This window comes from Manis pentadactyla, chromosome 9, assembly GCF_030020395.1.
Source record: "Manis pentadactyla isolate mManPen7 chromosome 9, mManPen7.hap1, whole genome shotgun sequence".
NCBI lineage: Eukaryota > Metazoa > Chordata > Mammalia > Pholidota > Manidae > Manis > Manis pentadactyla.
In genome coordinates, this window is record NC_080027.1 from 39,176,529 (window position 1) to 39,199,154 (window position 22,626).

The 22,626-nt window shown below is 42.2% G+C and overlaps 2 protein-coding genes across 2 annotated transcripts; both read left to right on the top strand.

Moving 5' to 3' along the window:
• Window positions 1–238: 238 nt before the first annotated feature.
• On the top strand, window positions 239–1,803 carry LOC118934326 (olfactory receptor 2AT4). The gene has a single exon (XM_036929739.2). The coding sequence runs from the start codon at window positions 832–834 to the stop codon at window positions 1,801–1,803; it is 972 nt and encodes a 323-aa protein (XP_036785634.1). The 5' UTR covers window positions 239–831.
• Window positions 1,804–17,336: 15,533 nt separating this feature from the next.
• LOC118934327 (olfactory receptor 2AT4-like) lies at window positions 17,337–18,513 on the top strand. The gene has a single exon (XM_036929740.2). It carries the CDS (start codon window positions 17,509–17,511, stop codon window positions 18,472–18,474), a length of 966 nt encoding a protein of 321 aa, XP_036785635.2. The 5' UTR covers window positions 17,337–17,508; the 3' UTR covers window positions 18,475–18,513.
• Window positions 18,514–22,626: the final 4,113 nt, after the last annotated feature.

The window sequence follows — 22,626 nt, forward strand, 5'->3', positions numbered from 1 at the left end:
AGCTGGTGACTGTCAGTTCACTTTGAAGGGTCTCCCTGGAGTTCCAATTCATCTCATCCTTAGCACCCATGTTTTTCCAATTTGTTAAAAAATGTGATTTGTGTAATTTATCCAGGTTTCCTAGTTATTGCAGTGGAAATGTTGTGCTATCATGACCTATTATGTCCTACACGAGAGCAGAAATCCAGACATCTAGCTTAAGTGGAGTCAGGAAGAACCTCTACTCAAGACATACAAGAGAAATAGGATTAATAAGTCTGTGAGCAGCAGCATGTTGCAAAGAACAATGGAGAAAGCAGCCCTTCCAAAGGAACATGGCGGAACTCTGAGTGAGAGCAAAAGTTACATGAGTTTAAGGACTTGATTTAAAATATCAGACATCCCAATCCAGATAATATCCTAAAATCAAGACTAGCGATAATCTTTCCAAAACCCTTTCACAATCATAATTCAAGAATTAACTGTTTAGATCTGGTTTTCCCAGTAAAATGTAAATTCTGAGATGATAGGAACTTTGCCTGCCTTCTTAACTTTCATCACAGTATCACCTGAATGCAGCATAATGACTTCCATTTGGTAGATTATTAGTTAATTAATAATTAATATTTGACCAATGAAGAAAGTTAGGAATTTTGAGTTCACATGGTACAAGGCAATACCACAGCTCACCATCAGTCCTCTAGGGTTGGTTATACATAATTGTGGTTATATTAACTACAGAGTAACTTACAGGATCTCACTGCAAAATCCTTTCTTTCTATGGTTTCCAGATAGTTCCAGTGTCCAGATGTCCTAGCTGCTTATCTCCCAGAAATCCAGCTCTGTTTCACTATGGAGACCTTGACCTGTAATGGATCGTTGGATGGCTCAACGATCTTCTACCTGGTGGGCATTCCCTCTCTGCCAGAGCCCTTCTTCCTTCCTGTGTTTTTTATTTTCCTTTTCTTCTATCTTCTCATCCTTATGGGGAATGCCCTGATCCTGGTGGCTGTAGTGGCAGAGCCCAGCCTCCACAAGCCCATGTACTTCTTTCTAATCAACCTCTCTGCTCTGGACATCCTCTTCACCACAACCACTGTGCCAAAGATGTTGTCCCTTTTCCTACTTGGGGACCACTTCCTCAGCTTCCCTGCCTGCTTACTGCAGATGTACCTCTTCCAAAGTTTCACATGCTCTGAAGCCTTCATCCTGGTGGTCATGGCCTATGACCGCTACGTGGCTATCTGCCGCCCGCTGCACTACCCTGTGCACATGACCCCCCGGACCAATGCTGCGCTGGCCGCCGGTGCCTGGATCACTGCCCTCTTCCTACCTATCCCAGCAGTAGTGAAAACCTCCCACATGACATATAATAACATTACTCACATCTACCACTGCTTCTGTGATCATCTGGCTCTGGTTCAGGCCTCTTGCTCTGACACCACACCCCAGACTCTCATGGGCTTCTGCATTGCCATGGTGGTGTCCTTCCTGCCCCTTCTCCTGGTGCTTATTTCCTACACCCACATCCTGGCCTCGGTGCTTCATATCAGCTCCCGAGAAGGACGCTCAAAGGCCTTCTCCACCTGCAGCTCCCACCTCTTGGTGGTTGGGACCTACTACTCATCCATCGCCATTGCCTATGTGGCCTACAGGGCTGACCTGCCCCTTGACTTCCACATCATGGGCAATGTGGTATATGCTATTCTCACACCAATCCTCAACCCCCTCATCTATACTCTGAGAAACAAGGATGTCAAAGCAACTATTACCAAAATCACAAGTCTCAAGAGCCACTCTGGGATAGGAACCCTTGACATTTAGGTGAAGTTAGTTCTGCTCTCAGGATTCCAAACAACAGTTCCCAGCACAGATTAGGAACTCAGTAAGTATTGTTGAATGAATAAATTCATGAATATAGAAAGGTAAAAAAATATTCAGTTGAGAAGACAGCTCCAACAGTGGGTCTCATACTTTGGTCCAGGGCTTTTCCCCTTGTGCAATGGAATAATATTAATCTTTATAGGAAATCTTAAGTTGTTGTATAAGGAAATCACTACTCAGTAATTCAAGTAACCCTTTCTAAAACAAAAAAATATTTGCATGGTATAAAATCTTTGTAAGCTAAGTCAAAAAACAAAAGACTCATATCACAGGGAAAGGGCAAATATCCATAAGATGTACAGAGTTCCTAAAAATTCAAAAGAAAAAGTTCAACATTCCAACGTAAAAAGGACAAAATATGTAAGGAGACAGATTACAAAAAAAATGCAATGGCCTTTAAATAATGAAAAATATTCAGTGTACTGTATAAAAAGTACAAAAACTCAAATGACATTGAAATGTCATTTTCCACCCAATGAGATCAGCAAAAGATCCAGTTTTTTTTACTGTATACATGTGGAAAATCAGCACTCTTATAACTTTACAGGAAATCTTAAGATGAGAATGCAAATTGGTACAGCACTACTGCAGTACCTCCCAGAGGCGCATATGCATTTGCCCTTTGACCCAGAAATCTCATTTCTAGGAATCTATCCCAAAGATACACTGGCAATAATTCATCAGGCTACTTATTCATCAGAACTATAAATACATACAGTACAGCTCTAAAAAGGAAGTGGGAAAGTTCTCTATATACTGATATGGTGTCATCTCTAGGATATGCTGTTGACTGAGAAAAGCAAGCTGCAAAACAGTAAGAAAGGAGGTAACTTATCTAAAATTTCAGAAACAAATAGAACTAATTAAAGATGTTTACCTATAAGGAGAGGGAGGGAAACAGGGGGAGGGGATGGAAATAAAGCAAGATGGACTTAAATGTACAGTCTGATTTCAATGTATGTACAGTTTTTACATAATTAAAAGAAATAAGAAAAAGAAAAAAACCAATTACCCCATATTTAAAATAAACAGAAACACTTGGCCCTGGTTGTCTATCAAATTAATGGCATGACCATGCAGAAAATTACAAGTGATTTTAAAACAGTACTTTGACTATATATCCCAGTAGGGTGATAATAAAAGAACAAGAAAAATCATAACAACATCTTTAACTGCATTGATGTGTCTTTTAAAAAATATATTACAGTTTTACTTCCTTAAAGTAGATTGGATTAAATTGTATATTTCTATAACTAGAGCCATTTTTAACATTTTTTTTTGAAATGATTTTATATTTACAGAGAGCTGCAAAGATAGTAAAAAAGAGTTTCCATTTACCCTTCATCCAGTTTCCTCTAATGTTAACATCTTATACAACCATTGTACATTTATTAAAACTAAGAAATTAACACTGGTAAATACTATTAACTAAATTTTACTTTATTCAAGTTTCTCCAGTGTTTCTGTTACTGTCCTTTTTCTATTCTAAGATCCAGTCCAGGATACCACATTGCATTTAAATACCATGTCTCCTTTAGATGACTGACAGTTTCTTGGTCTTTCCTTATCTTTCATGACCTTGATGCTTTTGAAGAGTAATAGTAAACTTAAACTCATCTTATTAAGTGAAAGAAGCCACTCAGGAAAGGCCACATACTGTGTGGTTTCAATTACATGACATTCTGGAAAAGGCAAAACTATGGAGAGAGTAAAAAGATGAGTGGTTGCCAGGGATTAGGGCAATAGGGCAAGCGAGGGATGAATAAGTACAGAGTACAGAGGATTTTTTAGGGCAGTGAACCAATTCTGACACTATAGTAATGAATACATGTCATTATACATTTGTGCAAACCCATAGAATGCTCAACACTAAGAGTGAACCTTAATGTAAGCCATGGCCTTCAGGTGATAATGATGTGTCATGAAGGTTCATGGATTATAAGAATGTACCACTGTGGTACAGGATGCTGATAATGGGATAAATTGTGTATGTATGTGGGGACAGGGACTATATGGGAATTGCCACTCAGTTTTGCTGTGAACCTAAATCTGCTCTACAAATAAAGTTTTCAAAAGGTCAAAGGGACCAAGGAGGATTGGCTTAAAGATGGCAGCATGAGAGGTGAGACAGAAACCTCCCAAAACCACGTATAATATAAAAATATAGCAAATACAACTAATCCTGAAAGAGCAACAGGAAAGAAGGCTGTGGCAGGCTGCCTACACCTGGGGAAAACAACAGACCTCAAGGAAAAGGTTAAAGTACCAAAGCTGTGATCCAGCGGGACCCAAGCCCTTACCCCACCCCAGCTCACTGGCAGGAGGAAGAGAAAGGAGAGAGGAGGGGGTGGAGACCTAAGACTGCTGAACACCCAGCCCTGGAGATCTGCTCTGGGTGTACAAACCGACATTACATGGTGCTCTGGAGATTAGAGGGATTGGAAAGCTAAGACAGGCACAATACTTGGAGAGCCGAGATTCCAGCCACTTGTGGAGAACAGGTACCGACAACTGGCCATTCTGGGACAAAAGAAAGGCAGGCAATCTGAGAGACTTCCTAACAGTGAGAGGGTGGCTAAAGGGGAAAGGATTGCACAGAGCTTGCTGCTCAGGAGAATGGACAGGTGGACAAAATTGTCCCAGCACACTCAGCCCAGCAGGTTGAGAACTTTCAGGAGCTTCAGGTGCTCCATTGCCCTGGCTGACAATGCAGCTATGAGGCCCCTCACTCTGATACACAGGCTGCCACTCCTTCCTTCTGGCTGGCATCAGCCAGCAAACTGGCTGCCCCTGTCATTGCACCAGGCCAGCCAGAGGGCAGCCCCATCTACAGCAGCTACAAGTGCATAGCATAGAGGCTCCTCCCTGCATGCCCACCCACTGGCCCTGGCAGTGGAGGCAGGCACTGCAGTTGGGAAGCAGGAAAGAGCTCTTTCCTTCCAACAGGCACCAGTGCCACTTGCCTGTGACCCTTGCCATCACTCCAGGGGCTGAGCAGCTCCAGAAAGTAGAGCTTCTGGGCACTAGAGGGTGCCACATACAAATATGAAACATCAAAGGAACCTGGCTCAAACCAAAATCCCACAAACACCAGAAAGAGGGCTCAGAGAAACTGAACTCACCAATCTTCCTGAAAGAGATTTCAAAATAAAAATCATAAACATGCTTGCAGAACTACAGAAAAATATTAAAGAACTCAGGGAGGAATTCAGGAATAAGATACAAATGTTGAAGAATACAGTATCTGAAATGAAACACAATGGAGGGATTTAAAAGCAGATTAGATGAAGTAGAGGCAACAGTAAATGAAAGTGAAATAAGAGAACAGGAAAACAAAGAAGCTGAGGCACAGAGAGAAAAAAGGATCTCTAGGAAAGAAAGAATATTGAGAGAACTGTGTGACCAATCCAAATGGAACAATATTTGAATTTTACAGGTACCAGAAAAAGAAGAGAGAGAAAAAGGGATGGAAAGTGTCTTTGAAGAGGTACTTGTTGAAAATTTCCCCAATCTGGGGAAGAAGATAGTCTCTCAGACCATGGAGGTGCACAGATTTCCCAACACAAGGCACCCAAGAAAGACAAGACAAGACATATAATAATTAAAATAGCAAAGATCAAGTATAAGGCCAGAGTATTAAAAGCAGCCAGAGAGAGAAAAATGATCACACACAAAGGAAAACCCATTAGGCTATCATCAGACTTCTCAACAGAAACCTTACAGGCCAGAAGGGAGTGGCATGATGTATTTAATGGAATGAAACAGAAGGGCCTCAAACCAAGAATACTCTACCCATAAAGATTATCATTTAAATTTGAAGGAGAGATTAAACAATTTCCAGATAAGCAAAAGCTGAGAGAATTTACCTCCCACAAACCATCTCTACAGTGTATTTTGAAGGGACTGCTATAGATGGAAGTGTTCTTAAGGCTAAATAGCTGTCACCAGAGAAAATAAAACCACAGTAAAGAAAGTAGACCAATTAATTACTAAGCAAATACAAAATTAAATCAACTACCCTAAAAGTCAGTCAAGGGATAGACAAAGAGTACCAAATATGATACCTAATACGTAAAGAATGGACGAGGAAGAAAAAGGAGGACAAAAAAAAAGAATCTTTAGATTGTGTTTGTAACATCATGCTAAATGAGTTAAGTTAGATTGTTATATAGTAAAGAAGTTACCCTTGAACCCTTGGTAACTAGGAATCTAAAGCGTGCAATGGCAATAAGTACATATCTATCATTAATCACCCTAAATGTAAATGGTTTGAATGCACCAATCAAAAGGCATAGAGTCACTGAATGGATAAAAAAATAAGACCCATCTATATGCTGCCTACAAGAGACTCACTTCAAACCCAGAGACATACACAGACTAAAAGTGAAGTGAAGGGATGGAAAAAGATATTTCATACAATTAATAGGGAGAAAAAAAAAGGAGTTGCAGTAGTTGCATCAGACAAAATAGACTTCAAAACAAAGAAAGTAACAAAATATAAAGAAGGACATTACATAATGATAAAGGGGTCAATCCAACAAGAGGATATAACCATTATAAATATCTATATACCCAACATAGGAGCACTTACTTTTGTGAAACAAATACTAAGAATTAAAAGGGGAAATAGAATGCAATGCATTCATTTTAGGAGACTTCAACACACCACTCACTCCAAAGGACAGATCCACCAGACAGAAAATAAGTAAGAAGACAGAGGCACTGAACAACATATTAGAACAGATGGACCTACCAGACATCTACAGAACTCTACATCCAGAAGCAACAGGATAGACATTCTTCTCAAGTGCACATGGAAAAATTTCAAGAATAGATGATATACTAGGCCACAAAAAGAGCCTCAGTAAATTCAAAAGGGTAAAGGTATTTTGTAGAATATTCCTCGATTTGGAATGTGTGACATTTTATCATGAATGGACTAACGCTATGGATTTCGGTTTGATTGGGGTAATGTGCCCTTCTTGCCACATCACATCAGTGGGCAAATGATGTCAGTATAACTTATTAACCTAGAACTGGTGCATTCCCGCTGACAATGAACAAGAGTCCCTGTTGTTCCGCATTTTTGTCAGCAACTAGTATTATTCTGTCATATTTTCATTGTGGTTGTAATTTAACTACAATTCCCTATGACTAATGATGTTGACCTATTTCGTGTGCCCTTTTACCATCTTTGGTGAGGTTTATTCAGATCTTTGTCCATTTTTAATTGGATAGTTTTCCCACTGTTGACTTTTAAGAGTTCTTTATATATTCTAGGTACAAGTCCTTTATCAGATATGTTATATGTAAATAGTCTTTCCCAGTCAGTGGCTGGTCTTTCTATTCTCTTAACAGTGTCTTTTGCAGAGCAGAAGTTTTAAATTTTGATAATGTCTGAATTGTAAATTTTTTTTTATAGATTACATTGCTTGATATCATATCTAAATACTCATGACCATGCAGATTTTGTCCTGTGGGAGACAGCAAGTTCCTAGAAGTTTATAATTTTATATTTTTCATTTCAGTCTATGAACAACTTCTAGTTAATTTTTGGATAAAGCATGAGGTTTACGTTGAGATCCATTTTTTGGCATATATACATCCACTTGTTCCAGCACCATTTGTTATAAAGCCTATTCTTTTTCTATTAAATTGTCTTTGCCCTTGTCAAATGTCAGTTGCCTGTATTTGTGTCTATTTCTGGGCTCCCTATTCTGTTTCATTTGTGTTTATGTATATATCCTTTTACCAATACCACACTGTTTTGATTATTATAACTTTATAGTTAGTATTAAAATTGGGTAGTGTAAATCCTCCAATTTTGTTATTTGTTAGAATTGTGTCAGTTACTCTAGTTCCTTTGCCTTTTGATACAAGTTTTGGAACCCACTTGCTAGGGTTTTGGTTGGTATTGTGTTGAAACTACATATCAACTTTTGGACAATTGATGTGTTAATAACACTGAGTCTCCCAATCCATCAACATAGCATATTGCTCCATTTATTTAGAACTTGGATTTTATTCTTTACTGTTTTATGTTTAGTTTTAGCTTACCAAATATTCTTGTACATATTTTGTTAGATTTATACTTAAATTCATTTTTCTTTTAGTTTGTTAATATGTGGGTTTTTAACTGATTGATTTTTGAACTTTGAACAAATTTTGCATTCCTGGGGTGAGCTCCACTTGGTTGTGATGTATTATCCTCTTTAAATATTGTTCAGTTTGATTTGTGAATATCTTGTTAGTGTTTCTTCACTGGTGTTCATGAGGGATATTGGTCTGTAGTTTTCTTGCAATTTCTTTGTCTTCTTTGGTATTATATTAAGCTGGTGTTATAATATGAGTTGAGAAGTTTTCCTTCCTATATTCTGGAAAACATTGTGTAGAATTGGCATTATTTTGTCCTTAAATACTTGGTAAAATTTTGTGAAACCACCGGTGCCTGGAATTTTCTCTTAGGAAAAATTTTAACTACAAAACCAATTTCTTTAATAGTTTTCCCATTATCTATTTATTCTTGAAAGAGTTTTGGTAGTTTGTGCATCTCAAGGAATTTGTCCATATCATCCAAATTATAGGATTTATGAGCATGGAATTGCTTATAGTATTCCCTTATTATCCTAATGTCTGCAATGTCCTCTCTTTCATTCCTTATTTAGCAATTTGTGTCTCTTACTTTTTCTTGGTCAATCTGGCTGTAGGTTTATGAATTTTATTGATTTTTCAAAGAATCTGCATTTCATTACATTGCTTCTCAGTTGTTTTCCTATTTTCAATTTTATTGATTCCTGCTCTAATATTTATAATTTTATTACATTTACATGCTTTGGGTTTAACTTAATCTTCTTTTTCTAGTTTCTTAATGTGGGAGACTAAATTGTTGATATAAGACTTTTCTGCTTTTGCAATATAAGTATTTAATTTTAGATATCCTTGTAGCTGTTGCTTCAGCAAACTTCTACAAATTTTGATATGATGCATTTTTATTTTCATTACACTCAATGTATGTTTTTAATTTCCCTTGAAACTCCCCAATTCATCCATTGGTTAAGGTGTTTCATTTATTTTCAAAATATTTGAAGGCTTTCCCCAACATCTTCCTGTTACTGTTTTCTAGTTCAATTCCATTATGGTCTGAGAATATACTTTGTATGATTTCTATTCTGTTAAAATTTTTGAGATTCATTTATGGCCCAGAACATGGTCTATCTTAGTGAATGTTCCATATGCACTTGGAAGTGTATTATGCTATTGTTGTGTGAAGTATTCTATAAATGTCAGTTAGGTCTAGTTTGATGGTGCTGTTCAGGTCTTCTATATCTGAACTGACTTTCTGCCTACTTGTTCTGTCAATTGCTGAGAGGGGGATAACAAAGTCTGTGACTAGAATTGTAGATTTGTCTCTTTCAGTTTCCCTGGGTTTTGCCTCATGTACTTTGAAGCTTGGTTGTTAGGAGCAGATATTCTTAGAATTGTTGTCTTCTTAGGTAATTGAACCTTTTATGATTCTCTCATGTTCCTCTTTGTCTCTGATAATTTCCTTTGTTCTGAAATGTGCTTTTCTGATATTAATATAACTATTCCAGCTTCTTTGGTTAGTGTTTGCATGGTATATATTTCTCCATCCTTTTACTTTTAACCTATCTATGCCTTTAAATTAAAGGATTTCTTGGAGACAGCATACAGTTGGGTCTTGCTTTTTTATCCAGTCTAATATTCTCTTGTCTTCTAACTAGTGTGTTTGGACCATTCACATTTAACGTGATTATTGATATGGTTCTATTAAAGTCTATCATCTTGCTGGCTGTTTTATTTTGTTCCATCTGCTCCATTTCTTTTTCCCTCCTTTCTAGCTTCTCTTCTGATAATTGAGCATTTTGGGGTTTGTGTATTTGTTTTTCACTCCACATTATATCCTCTTTTGTCTTACTGTTTTTTAGTGGTTGCCCTAGGGTTTACAATACACCTTGCTAATTACTAGAGCCCACTTTTGTAGTCTAAGGACCTTGAAACAGTGTATCCCTCCTCCATGTTTTGTGCCATTGTTGCCATACTTTCACTTCTATACATATTATAGATATACAGTATGTTGCTACTGCTTTTGCCTTAAACAATTATCTTCTGAAACCATTTTTTAATTTAAAAAGTGAATTAAACTTTAATTTATTCCATGTGCAACATTCATTTCTTGATCATTCTAACAAAAAACAGTTGTAAAACTGCCAGATAAATACAAATATAAACTGTTTGTTATGAATTCTAGTAAGGTATAATTTATAAGCAAGATAAAATACATCTATTTTAAGAGTATGGTTCAGAGAATTGTGACAAATGCAAACTGTGTAACCACCACCCCAATCAAGATACAGCATATTCCATCACCCCCAAAAGGCCCATTGCATTCCTTTTTAGCCAGTCCTCCACATTCCTGTCCTTAGACAAATACTGATATGGTTTTCAGCACTATAGATTGGTTTTACTTTTTCTAGATTTTCATATAAATGAAAGCTGGCTTTTGTCTTTCACCATGATTTTGACACTTACCTTTTATTGCACATGCTCATGATTTGTTCCTTTCTACTGCTAAGGAATATTTTTTCCTTCATTGTTTTACCTCTTCCTTTCCAAACCGTATGCCCTTAATTGTGTGTGTGTGTGTGTGTGTGTGTGTGTGTGTGTGTGTGTGTGTGCAGGTGTTATTGCACTGGCTAAAATTCCCAGTACAATATTGTAGAAGTAGTGAAAGCAGACATCCTTGCATTGTTCCTGATCTTAAAAGGATTCTCTCTCTCACCATTAAGTATTATGCTACCTGAAGGTTTTTCATACAACTGGGAATCAAAAGTTAAACATACCACTTATCATAACAACCCAAACAGGAAGTACTTAGGTATAAATTTAACAAAATATGTGCAAGACCTGTATGCTAAAACTACAAAACACAGTTTAAAGGAATTAAACAAAACTTGTACTACCCAATTTCAAAACTTACTATAAATCTGCAGTAATCAAGCACAAAAAGCCTGCTTATGTTTGATGATTCCGTAGAACAATTTGGTCATATTTGACATCTAAATGATGTTGAATTGTCCCATCCATAATGAAGGGTTAGCTCTCCATTTATTTAGTTCTTTGGTTTTTCTCAGGAGTGCTTTATAGTTTGAATATAGGTCTTGCATATATTTTGTTAAATTTGTACTCAGGTATTTTATGTTTTTTGAAGTCACTATGAATGGCATTTCAAATTTTAATTTCCAATTGTTTATTGTTTGCATGTAGCAATAAAATAGATATTTTTGTATAGTGGTTTTGTATATTGTTATCTTGCTAAACTCACTTATTGATTCTAGGAGCTATTTTAGATTCCTCAGGATTTTCAACATGTATGACCACATAATTTATGAATAGTGACTTTTGTGTATTCATTTCCAGTATACATGCCTCTTATTTATTTTTCTTGCATTTTTGCACTGGCTAGGCCCCCCAGCTCAAGGTTGAATGAAAGTGGTGAGAGAAGATGTGCTGTCTAGTCCCTGACCTTAGGATAAAGATGTTCAGTGTTGTACCATTAAATATTATGGTAGCTATGGTTTTCATAATGCCCTTTATCAGGTAGAGGTTGTTATCTTCTATCTTATATTTTGCTGAGAGACTTTATTATGAATCCTATTTTTATAGGGTATTTCAGTGAGTATAGAACTCTAGGTTAGGAGGTTTCTCTCTTTTGATCCTGTAAAGATGTCATTCCATAGTCTGTTGGCCTCCATAGTTTCTATTGAAAAGACAGCCCTCAGTCCAAGTGCTGCTAAGTAAAAGAAAAAGTATCACACTTTCTCTGGCTACTTTTAGTTTTTCCCTTTAACTTTGATCTTCAGCAGTTTGACTATGATGTGATGTGGTTCCACATTATTTTTTTGGTGGAGGTCAGTGCTTGGGATTTGCTGAGCTTAAATTTGTGGGTTGATTTCTTTTTTTTTTTTTTACCAGTTTTGGAAATTTCCCCAACATTATCTCTGTACAAATTGTTTCTGCATCATTCTCTTCCCCTCCTGCACCTGGGACTTGAATTGCGTGCACAGTAGGCCTCACGACCAGGTCCAACACGATTTGTGCTCTTTTTTATTTTCAATTATTTTTTTCTCTGTCATTCACTTTGGAGAGTTTCTATTTAACTGTATGCACTCGTTCCTCCTTTCCTATTTATACCCCCCCACCCCCACCCAAAGGTTCTTCAGTTCACATGCTCTGTTTTTCAGTTCTGGAATGTTCATTCATTCTTTTTTATAGAGAGATTCCAAATCTCTCTCAAAATTCTCCCTTTCTTTTTTGTCTATCTTTTCCTCTATTTTTTAGAATAATTTAATCATAGTCAATTGAAGGTCCCTACCTGACAACTATGGTATCTAGTTTCTGTTTCTACTCTCTTTTTTCTCCTCATTTGACCTTTTTGTTTTAACCTTGCTTCATACTTTTTGATTGGGTATTAGGCATTAAAGACGAAAAAATCTTAAAAGCCCTAGATGGCTTCTCTTCCTCCAAGAGTGTTGTATTCATCTCATAAGCAAAGTACCAATGGATCATCTTTGGTGTAGTTGGTTGTAAGCTATGTTATGCCTCATCTATTCCAATTTGGCTCTTACTTTTAGGGTTTAGCCCTTCCTCCCAGGGCCTGCTATTTCCAGGCGATCACTGGAAATCCTGGAGTTCATACTTAAACACATCCACTTGGATAGGACTTGAATTCCAACTTCATTCTCCAAAGTCATATGGCTGCTAAAATCTTCCTGCAGCTCCATAGCCTCCCAGGTGTTATATACTTCTGAGTTTCCCAAGTCTTCCCCAAGCACATCTTACAAGTTGGTCAATGACTTCAAGGGAATTTGTGCACAGATTTTGATGGCGTTCTCTGCACTATCCCCCTCTCCAGTTTTTGCCCCGTAAGTTCTAGGCACTTTGGTAGAGAGGTTCCAACCAGTATCTCCTCAGCCTAGTAGGACTTCTGCTTTCTTGTTGGGCTCTGTTATCCCATCCTGCAAATTGGGAAATGCCCTCAGGTAAAAAGCTAGGCTCTTACTGACCTCGCCTCTGAGCCTCCCTTTTCTTAACCATCACTGTCCTTCAAGGCCTGTGTTTGGTTCCTTTCTGAAGACTTCACACAATTGTTTCACATACTTTGCCCAGTTTTTACAGCTGTTTTTGGCAGGACGACTAGTCCCAAACAAGCTACTTTGCTGCAGCTAAAACTTAAAAACCTTCATTACTATTGATAGGGAATCACAGTGCAGCCCCTAGGATTTTAGAGTGAATATGTGCTTTTTTGTGTGTGGATAACTATTGTCTTTTTGAGACATAGTTCCTGGTCCTGGTACAGACAGAATGCGTGACCAGGGAACACTGAACGACTATGGGTCCTAAACTGACCCTCATGAATTGAGCATTAACTTGAACAAACAAAATATAAAATTGGATATGTGCAGAAACATCCCACTGAGAAGTGGAAGTGAGATTAACTCAAGCAGGTCCTGAAAGCACAAGCGAGTTGCATGAGCAGGCGGCTCGGATTCCCAGGACACTCGGTCCTGCTGCACTGGCACCTTTCCATCAACTTGGACACACACCTCATGGGAAATTCCCATTAATCAACACCCTCAAGAAGAAAAAAACTTAGGCTTGATTTACAAATAGTTTTTCTAAATACACCGGGACCACCCAGAAGTGGACTGCTGCTGCATTATAGCCCCGTTCAGGAGAGTCCTGGGGGTCAACAGGAAGGTCGGTCCTTTTGGTGGGAAGAAACTTTGGCAGTCTGTCTGGGTTTTGGCTGGTAGGTCAGTCACACCTGGAAGGTGAGATAATAGGACTGGTGAAGAGGCGGTCTGGAGAAGAGTTAAGGTGATAGACCCTGCAGAATGGGCACAAATTGTGAAGATATTTGTGTCCCATGTAACAGTTCACCACAGGATATCCATGGTAGAAAAAGCTCTCCAAAATCAGCAAGAGTAGGCAAAATCAGGTAGACAAGGTAATTCATCCCATGCATATCAGTCAGACTCACAATGGGACTGAAGCCTGCATGACTAACATAGAGAGACGAGCCCTTGAGGGCTGCTAATGATGCTCTTCTCATTATCAGCAAGGTCTAGGGACAGTCCTCTGGCCCTGCCCCCACCACACATGCTCTGGCTGATGCCAGGGAGTTATTCTCCAAGGTCTAGTGGATGCAGGGCCCCATGAGGCACCATCCTGAGGGGAAGCACCCAGGAGGCCTGCCAGAAAGGAGGGACCCGAGGGTGTAATAGGCTGTGTGCAGCCTCCAACAAGGCCTGGCTTGGAGACACCACAGGTGACACCAGTGTGGTCCAAGCCCAGCAGGTAAACAGGGCTAGGGATGGAGTGTGCAGACATAGGCAGACAAGCCTGGGTGGGGAAACAGAGGCAGGGAGGCCAGAGCCAATAAACCAGGGCCAGGAACCCAGAGGGCTGACTGGGTGTGACAAGGGGAAGGCACCCAGGAGCCAGGTTGGCTGTGCATTCATGGGCTGTGGAGCTTTTGGGCCATGCCTCCTGGCAGGTCCAGGCAAGGGGGTGCACTCACAGGTGTGACTCAAATCACTGGCCAAGGCCTTCCCCCAGGAGAGCAAGGAAGCGCTGGGAGCACCAGCAGACTTGGAGCCATCCCACGTGCCAGGCTCTCGGGTGCGTGTCGGGCAGCCATCTCTCTGTGAGCACCCACAACAACCTCAGGAGGCTGTGAAAGAGAGAAATGCCTCAGGGAGGGGAAAGGGACTTGCCCAAGGTCACACCGCTGGAGGAAGGAGTTGGGAAGGGAATCCAGTCCTTCCGGACTCACAGATGCACACACCTGCCTGTTCAGGTCTGCCCGCCAGGGACAAAAGTAAAGAAATGGCTGGCAGCAGGTGCCCCCAAGGTGGTAGAGCCCTCACCACCTCGCTCTGGGGCACGGACCTGTGACACTCGCTCAGCCAAACACAGAGGGGACACTCAGAAAATGGGTCCCTGACTTGGAAGCCCTCAGAGATCTTCTCCTCCAAACCCCTCACTGCACAGGTGAGAGAACCAAGGCTCAGGGCCCCAAAGTCGCAGTGAGTGAGTGAGTGGCAGGGCTGGTCGGGGGCCAGGACTCTCGGTGCCAGGCGGCGCTCAGTGCTCCGCACAGGCTGGCTCCAGAACTTCCTGGGCTCTTCCCTCCCCAGCCGCGGCCTCGGACCGCCCTTCGGTGTCTCATCTGTGCAGGTGCATAACCGCTCCCCACAGGGTTAGATGATATGTGACGTGTGGCATCGGGTTGGACACTCAGGTGACTGGTTTTCCTGTCCTTCTCCGTCCCTCACCTGCACTGTGACTGGCTCAGAGAATCCCGGCTGGGAGAACCTGCTCTGGGGCAAGTTCTGTGCCCTGGGAAATGGCACCCTTTTGGGCCTAAGCACAGGGCAGCATGGCTCAGATGTAATAAGTAATTGAAAGTAAAACAAGAACTCCAACTTGAACAAAGTAAGACCAAGAAAGTCCATCCAAATTCAGATCATCTCTATGATGGGCTAGTTAAATGGCTGCTTTGAAATATCCATGTGAAATTCTTTCTCTAAGTATTTTTGGCACCTGTTCCTGGTGACCCAGTGTGTGCCTGGTCTTCCTGGTAGTCCTGCGCCACCTGACCATGAAAAGCCATGTGCCACCTCTCCACCAGGGTCTCAGCATCTCTAACTCCACCTGCAAGGCAGTGGGACAGAGGAGGGGAGAGAGGGGCAGCTCTCCTTGATGGGCTCTCAGGGCCCCTCTGGCCTTGGCCTTCTGTGTTTCTGCCCCTCAGACCTCCTGCCCTGCCTCTCCTGGGACTGTTGGCTGTGGCTGCTTCTCTGCGGGCAGGAATGTCCCAGGCAAGGCAGCTTGCATCCCTCCGGGTGTGAGAATAACCCAGTGACTGAATTTGTCAGAATGGGGTTCAGTTGTTAAGAGATAACTATCTCAATTTAGGACAAAGCAGGGTCCCTCTCTGTTAGGTCCTGGGGGCTGACTTCTGGAACTTCATTTCAAAGGAGAATCTGCATTGCCAGATACCAGGTCTTGATTTAGCACTCACCATAGAGGGACTCAGATAAAAATCGGAAATATATATTCACTGATGTCATCAATGAAGAAACGAATAGAGGAATAGAAAATCTCATTCCTAATATTTTCTCCCCTGGAAACTTGAGCTTCTGGATCCTCTAGGAAACATAGTATAGGAGAAGAGTACTGTCCTGGGAATCAAACACAGGCGCTCCACGGTGGCTCTGCAGCCAGTACCGATGGCACCTAGGAAAGCCCCTGCCCTCTCTGTGTGCAGTGTCTGGACCTCAGGGAGGAAAATTGGTTAGACTTAAAAATAAAGAAGTTTTCCCAGTTATTACATTGGTGGTTTTGTGCATTAGAGGTATTGTGGGATGAAAGAAAGATTAGAGGTGCCTGTAGGAAAATCATAGGGATACCACTCCTGGAATCAGGATCCACGGGGCACTAATACCAGTGTCAACATGGACTTGCCTGGGGGTGCTTAGTCCAAGTGACAAATTCGAAGTGGAGGATGACTCAGTAGTTCCCTCAGCTCAGCCCCTCAAGATCTGTGGGTTGACAACCTTCCCTTGTGACTCCTCTGCCTGTGAGCAGTTACTGCAAGCCCATCTCCAGCTCCTCTCTATCAGCAGTGCCCCCCAAGCCTTTCCAGGTGACATGACAACCTCCAGCCAGGGATGCGGGAGCCTGCTGGGCAGGGCCACCCAGTGATTAAACAGGAGTTCCTGCTGAACTGTAAGTGCCAGAAGTGGGGCAAGTTCAATGCAGTCACACAGAGACTGTTATGGACTCTCTGCTGCTACCAATCCATTATCAGCTCAGACTCCAGTCAGGAAGGAGTCTTCCCACCAAGAGCTTTTTCAGTGTCACTCACTGCACAGTAACGTAACAAAGACCCCCACACCCAGAGACAGGATGCAAGTGCTCAGCTCAGATGCGACAGGCAGAGCCAGGGCACGGAGCAAGCAGGAGAGAGGAACCGTTCCCTGCTTAATGATCACGGGTGGGGGAGGCATGCTGCTGTGGACTTGGAAGAAACCAGCCTTCCCTGGCACCTTGGCATAGATGTCACTGTTCAAAAACTGAAAGCAAATGCCCAAAGAGAAAGGAGCTTACGGGCCTGCTTTAAGAGATCCGATATCCCCAAAAGGATTATATGGGACATGGAAAAGAGGACCAGAAGTTCTTCCGTAACACTTCACACGATTGCAATTCAATCATTATGTGATGCATTCCTTAATACCTTTCTCTGCCACTAGATTTCAGCTCCACACAGTCAGAAATTTCTGTCTTGTTCAACTTGTCTACTGTATACAACCATATAATATATGGTTGTATATAGTGTAGATGCTTTTCCCATTAAAGGAAAAGTGACTGAAAAAGGAAAGGAAGGATTCTGGCACAGGATGAAGCGAGAGCCCATCATCTGACTTCTCGAGCTGGTTACATTAATTACATAATAATCATTATGTGGTTATCATTCCAGAATCACTGATTGGATTCCAGATGTGTCTGGTTCCCAAATCTTTCCACTACCCACTTCCTGGGCATCCAGTTTGACCCACCATGGAGTCTATAGCCTGTAACAGATCAGAGGACTCTTCAACCATCTTCTACCTTATGGGCATCCCCTCTCTGCCAAAACCCCTCTTCCTCCCTGTGTTTTTCGTTTTTGTCCTTCTCTACCTGCTCATCCTGGCGGGGAACACCCTGATCCTGGTGGCTGTAGTGGCAGAGCCCAGCCTCCACAAGCCCATGTACTTCTTCCTGGTCAACCTCTCAGCCCTGGACATCCTTTTCACCACAACCACTATCCCCAAGATGCTGTCCCTACTCTTATTTGGGGACCGCTTCCTCAGTTTCCCCACCTGCTTCCTGCAGATGTACCTCTTTCACAGCTTCTCCTGCTCTGAAGCCTTCATCCTGGTGGTCATGGCCTATGACCGCTACGTGGCTATCTGCCGCCCGCTGCACTACCCTGTGCACATGACCCCCTGGACCAATGCTGCGCTGGCCGCCGGTGCCTGGATCACTGCCCTCCTCCTGCCCATCCCGGCTGTGGTGCAGACCTCCCACATGGCTTTTGACAATATTGCTCACATCTATCACTGCTTCTGTGACCATCTGGCTGTGGTCCAGGCCTCCTGCTCTGACACCACACCCCAGACCTTCTTGGGCTTCTGCATCGCCATGGTGGTGTCCTTCCTGCCCCTTCTCCTGGTGCTTATTTCCTACGCCCACATCCTGGCCGCGGTGCTTTGCATCAGCTCCCGAGAAGGACGCTCAAAGGCCTTCTCCACCTGCAGCTCCCACCTCCTGGTGGTTGGGACCTACTACTCATCCATCGCCATTGCCTATGTGGCCTACAGGGCTGACCTGCCTCTCGACTTCCACATCATGGGCAATGTGGTATATGCTATTCTCACACCTGTCCTCAACCCTCTAATCTACACACTGAGAAATAAGGATGTCAAAGCAGCTATTACCAAAATAGCATGTCCCCAGGACTCAAAGATGGCTGGGAAACATTGATTTATGGGTGTATCATGATCTACTCACAAACACTAAAAACAGTAGAAGGAAAAGTGGACAGTTCACATAGCCAGATAGTTCAAACAATAATTCTCAAAAGACAGTCCTATGTAGTCCCCCTCCATTATAATAAAATAAAGATTTTCTTTTCTTAAATCATAGACAAAATGGACGGGATTTTCTATTCAGCATTTAAGCTATGAACCCCACATTTCACAAGACTATGAAAACAATTTCAGGCACACTTCCATTCAATCAATTTTGATTTTCAGAGACTCCAAGTATTTGGCTAACTAGAAATTCTGTCTTTTTCCTTGCATCTCTTCTTCCATTTATCTTGAAGCATCTTCAGGATTGCTGACACACAGATGTGACTCAGCCTTGCCCCTGTTGCTGGGGTAGCAACTTAGAAATGCCCTTCAAGGAAAAAGTCTGAAAATGCAACCATCTCAGTCCTCATTGCCTGAAAATGTTCTGCCACTACAAATACGTCAACACCAGTCACACAGGAAGTTCACTTCTGGCGTCTTGAACCACCCGTACAAGCAGAGCATGCCCTTCCTCTGGCTTATGCTTAGGTGGTGGTGTCCCTTCCAAAACCTGTGTGGACACAGAAGCATTACAGTGCTTTTCATTTTCAGCCCCACCACAGCGTTGCCGTCCATGACAGTGGGGAGCCAGGTAGAGAAGTTTCCCTTATCCGTAGTATGCTGGGTCAGGACCTCCACCCTTTCTCAAAATACAGCCATGGTTGTTCCTCTTTCTGGCCGTCCCAGCCAGCCCAGGCCCCTGTGCCCTTCTCCAATGCGGAATGTCCTCCTGAAGACCTGTTGGGTCTGTCCAGCCAGGGGCATGCAGAGCACATCGTGCACAGTGGCTGGGGGGACCAGGTGACAGATATCCTCATCTCAGGCTCCTCACAGATACTCTCATTCCAGTTTCCAGGGTTCAAGATTTTGCCATTCAAGGCACTAACTTTAACCATTTTCTTGTTGCATAAAACCCAATGTAGATGGAAATTCAACTGATGATGCAATTCAAGGAAGGATTGATTTGTTCCTGGACTCAGCTTTCAGCAGTCTCAGAGATCCTGCCATAGTTATCATTTGTGTTACTTTGTAACAGCCACTTAAAATCTTTTTTCAAGTTGTTATACTAGAAACAGAAGACTGGTTTCTAGCCAGCTAGAGGTTCCCAGACATAGCCCTCATCACACGGAATTATAATGCCTTGTTATTACTTGTGTGTGTTCTTCATTAGACTCCAAGCCCTCTGAGAGCAGGCACTGGGCCTGCCTTCCTCATCTCTGCATGCCCAGTCCCTCTCGGAGGACCTGGCACATAGTAGAAATTAATAAATAGTTCAGCCCTCGGCACGTGGTGTCATTCAGCATTAGCTCCCTCCTCCTCTCTGAACAGTCATCTCATCAGATCCACATTGTATAGACGGATATATTCATGTTCAAAGAGAGAGAAGATGTGTTTCCCAAGGACTCAGTAAATTCAAAAAAAACCTAGTGCCACAGCCCAGGTCACCTGGCTGAGATACGCTTCACTTCCAGCTGTCTGCTCATTCAGTGCCCCTCTCTTAGGTTCCCAGGAGGAACAGATGGCAGATTCTTACTCAATGAGCACATCAGAGCCAAAGGTCGATATTCCTCAAGCAGGTCAAGGACCTGAAGAGCGAGTCCTCACAAGGCAGAATCCCAAGCTACCCTCCTCTTGCTCTCCGTCCTCTACACCAGTGATCCTCAAACTTCCGGGTGCGTGCCAAAATCACCCCAAGAGCTTGTTAAAACACATGCTTCTGGGCCCCCTTCTCAGAAGTTTTGTTTCAGATGATCTTGGGTGAGGCCCAAGAATGGCATTTCTAACACAAGTCAGCACTTGGGAAGCGTTCAGTAGGCTTTGGTGTTGATGTTATCATGCAGAACCAGGTTGAATACAGTGTCCATTATATAATTCAGCACAGTCCTATCACCTTCCCCTTAAATCCAGAGAGAGAAAAAAAAGTTACATCAAAAGCGATTTTCCTTTCTTTTACTGAGTAGTGAAGTCCTTTGTTCCTGGCGTGTAGTCTTGTTTGCTCTGGCTGACAGGAGCTCAGAGCCTCTTACTCATCTTTTGTGTCTCTTGTTCAAGTGCCTGAAAATGTCTATTGCTATTCTCCCTCCAATTATTTTCTATGTTTTCTCCTATTTCGCATTGTCTTCAGTTTCAAAAGCTGTCTCAAATCCTTCTTATACACAGAATATAAGCACAACTTATTACATATAAACTCATAGATATAATAATTAAGACATCTGTGCTTAAAACAGAATAATGACCACCAGAAAAAGTTAAGGACTAGCTACTATGTTGTGTCACATTTTATTCTCAGTAGGTTGTCTTTCTTGCATAATCTCTGGTTTCAGGGGAGTTTCCTATCCCTAGACTGCTTAATTAATGCTAAACTTGGAGAGGTGGCAATCGGACACCTGAATAATATGAAGGAAATATTGGGTAATACTGAACTTCAGGCCTTAGACACCAATTGCTCTTAAGGCATGTCGCAAGAGCCTGGTGAGGTTTCACTGGTATTTCTGTGTCTTACTGGAAGCCTCCATCAGGGCTGGAATCCCCTCCATTCTAGTTGCCAGTGGGCCAATATTCAGAGAAGGCATTATTGCCTCCAGAAGGCTCAGAGGACCCCTGGGACAAGGCAGTGGAAGGGGCCTGTTGTCCTCTCTTCACGGCCCATCTGGCCAGCTATTGGATCCCGTTCACGTGAGTAGTTGCCAGGAAGGCATGGCCCCCTGGCCCCCTCAGATAGGGGGTGGCATGGACTTGGGTATTATGGATCCACGTTCTAGGCTCTGGGGGAGAGTGTGAGGCTACTAGGCAAGGGGTGCTTAGGTTCAGGATGAGATACCCAGAACAAAACCTATATGCTGGGACCCTAAATTCACGGCCTACTCCAGTGCCTCCTTATAAAGGTCCAAGGTGCCAGACAGGGTTCTTTCCTGACTTTAGGTCCCTGACAACTCAGAGATCCCAGTAGTCTGAACCCAAGCTTCTATGATTTTGAAGACTCACATCTCTAAAGCCAAGATTCAGAGAGTAAGTTTCAAATATCCTAATACCCTATTATTTTAGACCATTCTTAGAGTATAAGATTCCTCAGATTCAGGGTCTATGGTTTAAGACAGTAAAATTTTAAAATTTAGAAACAAAGTTTCCAGGGAAAATGGAGTAAAAATCTGAAATTCCATGATTCATAGAATCTAAATGCTAAAGTCTTTAGAATCTAAGTTTCAATGACTCCAAATTCTTAAAATTTTAAGTTGAAGAGTCTAGAAATCTGGGATGCTTAGTTCTATGACTTTATACCTAATCACTAGTGGTTCCTGAACAAGTGAGCTTCCCAGCCTACCTGCCAGGAAGTGTGCCGCGTGCCTTCCAAGACGGTGCTCACAGCAAAGCTACGTGAACATCATAGCTGCCAACTTGCTCAGTCATTTTCTGGTAAGGCCAGATCGTTTATGATGGTGAACCTCTTCTCTACCTTCAGCTGCTGGTGCGGACACCTGTCACTTTCCTGTGTGCCCAGCACCTCTTCTTTTCAGGAACTGCAGGCCTCCACTCCACGGTGGGGTAGTCAGCCACCTTCCCCACCTCAAGGGTGGGCACATGACATGACCCAGTCTGGCTAGAAAATTCCCACTCCCTGAACACAGTGACCCTTCCACAGGTAAGCAGGTGGACTTTTCAAGCAATAACATAAATCAAAGGGAGAAAGAGCATTGCGTGATCTCATTACCTGGGATTATGAGCACACTGTGAGTCAAGATTTGCTCCTGGCCAACTTTCCCCTGAGGTGGAGAGAGCCAGGGCTGGCAGACCCATGGGCACAGTAGGCGCAGGGCTGAAGGCCCACCAGGCTTTTAGGAGCCCACAAAAACATTTTCATTTCTCTTAAAAAGAAGAAAAGGAAACAATCCACCTGGCTTATATTCCTCTTTGTACCAATACACTTACAAAATACAGTTTTTAATATTTTGTATGGAGGAAGGAACCCAAAAGGCAAAAATGCTGAGAGTCCATGGAAGTTATAATGTGACTCCAGAAAGAACCTGTCTGAGAATGAAACCAACGTGGGGACAATATCTTTGAG

Bases quoted from the DNA above. Each gene is read 5' to 3' on its own strand.
- LOC118934326 (XM_036929739.2), top strand. From the start codon at position 832: ATGGAGACCTTGACCTGTAATGGATCGTTGGATGGCTCAACGATCTTC.
- LOC118934327 (XM_036929740.2), top strand. From the start codon at position 17,509: ATGGAGTCTATAGCCTGTAACAGATCAGAGGACTCTTCAACCATCTTC.